The following is a 4,378-nucleotide window of genomic DNA, read 5'->3' as shown; positions in this document are numbered from 1 at the left end:
TTGTTATTATTATTTGAAATCACAGAATCCCAACGAAAACAATGATAATAAAATATGGCCTACAACTTCATAGCAAAAGATAGCCATCTCACCAACTAGTATTAAACAATTCTCACTCAAGTGAACTCAGAAGTTTGGTTTGGATTTCAGAATAACTAAGAAACTCAACTACTTAATCTAAAAATTATTCTTCTTCCCCCAAATCCATAAAGCCCTTAGTCTTCCATTCCTCTCTCTTTATCTTATGAAAGAAATAAATACAACAATATCAAGTTCTTCTTTTTCAATATAAAGAAAGATTTATTCACAGAAGTAGCAAAATCATTCTGAAGAAAAAATATATCTTTTAAAGTGAATTACTTTATAGATATGACTATCAAAGTCAGCTATTCTATCATCTACATTCTCACAACATATTGTACAAAAGATACACATGACAGGTTTCATTATATATTTATATATTCATATTTATATATTGCACTTGAACCAGCAAGGCTTGGAGAGTCACTCATTCATTGTACATGTTTATAAAGTTAAATAGATGGGAAAATTTAAATGTACATTTGGTCTCCTCTTTGGTCTGGAAATGAATCTCCTCGTCGCTATAAAGTGTTCCTTAGGAGAAGGGACGGGTAGTGGGGGGAAGGGGAAAGAAGAGGGAAGGAGGAAGGAGAGCATGGAGGGCTTTCCTGCCCCCCAGATCCCTCCAGTAGAAAGTCTTTCCAGGGTTGCATCTCCTTGGTCAGGATGCTGTTGTTCCACACAAGCGGGTTGCGTTGACCACTTCTTTCAGGTCACTCTCTGGTTTTCCAGCCACCATAAAGGGCCAAGTCTGCAGTTAGGGAAAAGATGGAGGTTGCAGGAGGGCGGATGGTAGCGGAATATTTGGGGTGGTGGTGAATAGGAGTCGGGATGGAGTTAAAAAAAGGGAGTTAAGGAGGGTCACTCCTATTTATGGGTACAAATTTGAGGTGTAAGTTAAAATATCCCACAGTGACATTATTCTCTCTCTCTCTCTATGTGTGTATGTGTCTCCACCCCTCCAAAAATAATCGAAAGAAAATGAAATGAAAATGAAAGAGAGAAGTTGAAAATGAAAGGAGGATAGGAATTAGCAAACTCTGGGAAATGATTAGGCTTATTTTTGAATAAATATATTTTCTTTACATCATTCTCACAAAATACTAGCTCCTTTCCTTTCTTGCTTTTCCCCTCTACATATTCTCAATTGCCGAACTTTAGCTATCTTATGTCAACTGTTCATTCTCAGTAAGTTCATTCCTGTTTTATGTATCCCTTAGACAGATTTGTAATAGATTTGCCAATGATTGGTTTTATGAGCTCCTAAATGAGAACAATAACAACTATGATGATAAATAAGGGGAAAATTCCCATATGAGGTAGGAAAAGCCGCTTTCTCCTCTTTCCGCCTTCTGATTTATAATCAAAACTCTCTTGAGAATATCAAAAGAAGACTTCAGCTGTAGCTGCTGTGCCAATGCTCTCATTTTATTGAGTTTTCTAGGTTTTTTAACTTAAAAAATGAACTTTTATTTTAAAAAAATGAACTTTAGTTTAAAGAGTTGCAGACAAGTAAAATTCTTTCCCTCACTCCAAGCTCAAGGCTCAGTCCTGGTGCTGTGGTGCTATCTATGCCTCCTGGAGAAGAATCCTCTCTTAATGAATGCAGAACTGATAAGAAGCCGATTTTCGAAGGAAAAATCTCGCATTCTTATCATAGAAAAACAGAGGAGATAGTAAGTTGTTTATTCTCCTTTAAGACTAGAAGTTTTAAAATAAGCAAATTGATTACAAAATAACAAAATCTGAAGACTTTCCCCAAACTACAGAATTCAAGTGGAGGACCACAGAGTTTAGCCAAACATTTTTTTTTTAAACAATAATTTATTTTTAATCTTGACAGAAGCCAAGAGGATCCTAAGTTTTCAAAGAGAATCACCTTTGTGATTGAGCTACACTGGTAAGAGTTGTTGGAATTTTGAAATAGAAATATAATGATAAGACATCTGTTTTTGGCGGCTGAAGAATGTGTGGTCCCAGATACCTGGTTTGCTAGTATGCAGAAACTTCAGATTACTCACACTTGGTTAAGACATATGCTATTGAATTTTCATTTTTAAGAACCAAATATCAGGAAATAAGGTTTGGGAAATCTCAATACTAGACATATTTCTTAAAAGAATCATTTCTGGAAGCAAATACACAAAGGCAAACAGAAACCTTAGTTTATAGTGGATTTAGCTAGGGAAAGGAGAGAGAGAGAGATGGATAGGAGCGAATTCTCTCAAGTTTTGTGGGGGGAAAAACCTCCCCTGGGTGTTTGACCTCTCCCTAAGCTTCTTGCCAATCTTCCCCCGTGTCTAATGCTAACCCCTCTGCTCCTGGCCCGCACTAAAGCCGAAGCTCCCTCCCCTTCGCTAGATTAATAGACTTGCAAACCCCTAATTGGACTGCCACGTTAAACGACGGTATAAATCAAGTAGGCTATGTGGGTTGGGAAGGGAGTGAGGAGGCCCTGTGAGGTTGCATGAAGGCTAAAGGAGAGAAGATGGAACATTAGGCCAGTGTTTCAGGAAAGGTCCCTGACTGAGGAAGTGTCTGGATGATTGTCCCACTTGGTGGTGTGTAAGTGATCACAGGTACACTCTTATATGCACCGGGTGTGCCCACACATCTGTGTGAGCTGGGGGCAGGGGTGGGGATGGTGGGGAAGGGAGGGAGAGGGGATTGGGTTGGCCAGAAGGCTGTTGGAGAGACTTGGAGCAGTAACTTACCAGATTGACAGGATGGATGTAACCATTTTCGTACTTGTCATTGGCCAGGATCTGCCTCAGGTGAGCAATATAACTGGACGCCAATCTTAGAGTGTCCAGTTTGGAGAGCTTGGTGTCCGGAGGGACCCAGGGCAAGGTCGTCTTGAGCCTGGAGAAAGCCTTGCTAAGGACCCGCATCCTGGCCCGCTCCCTGGCATTGGCTGCATTTCGTTGAACTTGTTTCCCCTCCTGGCTGACTCCATTCAGAGGGTTCTTCTTGGTGGGTGCTTTTCTCCTCTTGCCAGAGCTACCCCTGCCTTTTTGGGGAGACCCATGTTCGCAATTAGAACTCTCTTCATTGCTTTCATTTGAAGTCCCAAATTCCTTGTTAGAATCCATTTTCAGGCTGTCGCATTCCAACATTTCCACCTCCTGAAGATCTTCCACATCACTAAGGGAGCCAGTGGACATGATTTGGGGGAGAAGGGACAGAAAAAGAACAGGGGAGAGGGAAAGGGGGAAGAGAAAAGGAAGAAAAGGAGAGAGAGAGAAACAGAGAGACACAAACAGTGAGAGACAGAGAGACCTTTTCAAAGTACAGAGCAAAAAATTGCAGGCTGGAGAGGGGTTTGGGGTGCTATTGGGGGTCCCACCCCCTTCCCCTTCTTAGTGCTGTTGAAAGGGGGCTTATGAGTGTTCTTGTGGTGAAGAGGCCAAGGCTCTTCCCCACCCCCTGTACACGATGACCCGTAGTGGAGTGAGTGAGAGAGAGAGAGAAAGAGAGAGAGCTAGCTGAGGAATTTGGTGGACACTAGTAATTTATCTGGGGAATAGAGAGGCGGATCCTAGCAGCCCAGGGGAGGGGCCCAGCTTCAACCACAACCACACTCACAAACCTAGTCCACAACAGGAGAGGATCACACAAACGCACATAGGCCACTCATTCCCAACTTGTCATTTAAATCATTCCCACTGAAACAGGCTGCAGTCATTCCTAGACATTTCCTTGCCTCTTGCCCTTCCAGTGGTTATCACCCAGCAGCTCATTTGGTAGTCTCTTTTCCTTCCAGATTCCTTAGGATTCATTGATAGATTTAAGATTGAAAAGGACCTTAGGGGTCTTGTGGGCAGTTTTTGGGAAAGGGAGCTTCTAAAGCACATTCTCCCCTTGTTCCTCATCTCCCTCCCCAAATCCAAATAGTATATTTTCTCTTAACTTCAAATTCCAACCACTCCAACAATTCATTAATAAAAAAGATTCCAGAAGACAAATTTATCCTTCAGAGATCCAGTATAACATTTTAAAGCTTTAGTGTGTTATTTCAATGTGAATTCTCCATGTTAAATTAAGAGAAACACAGACCTCTGTCACTTACTTTATTCTCAAAAAACCAAACAGTAAGAGGACTGAATCTGTATGAAAATTTGAATGATTCTTTAGAAAATAAAATCTTCTCTGAGGAAGAATAGAACATGTAAATACTGTTTAATGCACCTGGATACTAAGTCCTTTTGGAAGATACCACAAAACCGTTAGATTACACAGACACATACACATACATGCACACACATACATGAGTACATTACATACACACACTCGGAAA

At 41.0% G+C, this 4,378-nt stretch overlaps 1 protein-coding gene across 1 annotated transcript; it reads right to left on the bottom strand.

Moving 5' to 3' along the window:
* Nucleotides 1–273: 273 nt before the first annotated feature.
* TCF21 (transcription factor 21) lies at nucleotides 274–3,578 on the bottom strand. The gene is made up of 2 exons (XM_051997787.1): nucleotides 2,796–3,578; nucleotides 274–832 (listed from the first exon to the last, which is right to left on the bottom strand). Exons 1-2 carry the CDS (start codon nucleotides 3,243–3,245, stop codon nucleotides 743–745), a joined length of 540 nt encoding a protein of 179 aa, XP_051853747.1. The 5' UTR covers nucleotides 3,246–3,578; the 3' UTR covers nucleotides 274–742.
* Between the last annotated feature and the right edge of the window lie 800 nt (nucleotides 3,579–4,378).

This window comes from Antechinus flavipes, chromosome 4, assembly GCF_016432865.1.
Source record: "Antechinus flavipes isolate AdamAnt ecotype Samford, QLD, Australia chromosome 4, AdamAnt_v2, whole genome shotgun sequence".
In the NCBI taxonomy this organism is placed as follows: Eukaryota; Metazoa; Chordata; class Mammalia; order Dasyuromorphia; family Dasyuridae; genus Antechinus; species Antechinus flavipes.
Note: the sequence above shows the minus strand (reverse complement) of the source record. Positions and strands in the feature narration are given on the sequence as shown.

What these genes read in the sequence shown, in the direction of transcription:
- TCF21 (XM_051997787.1), bottom strand. Translation starts at nt 3,245, where the DNA reads ATGTCCACTGGCTCCCTTAGTGATGTGGAAGATCTTCAGGAGGTGGAA. An exon ending in ACATCCATCCTGTCAATCTG is followed by an intron (nt 833 to 2,795) that starts GTAAGTTACTGC and finishes CCCTAACTGCAG; the next exon opens with ACTTGGCCCTTTATGGTGGC.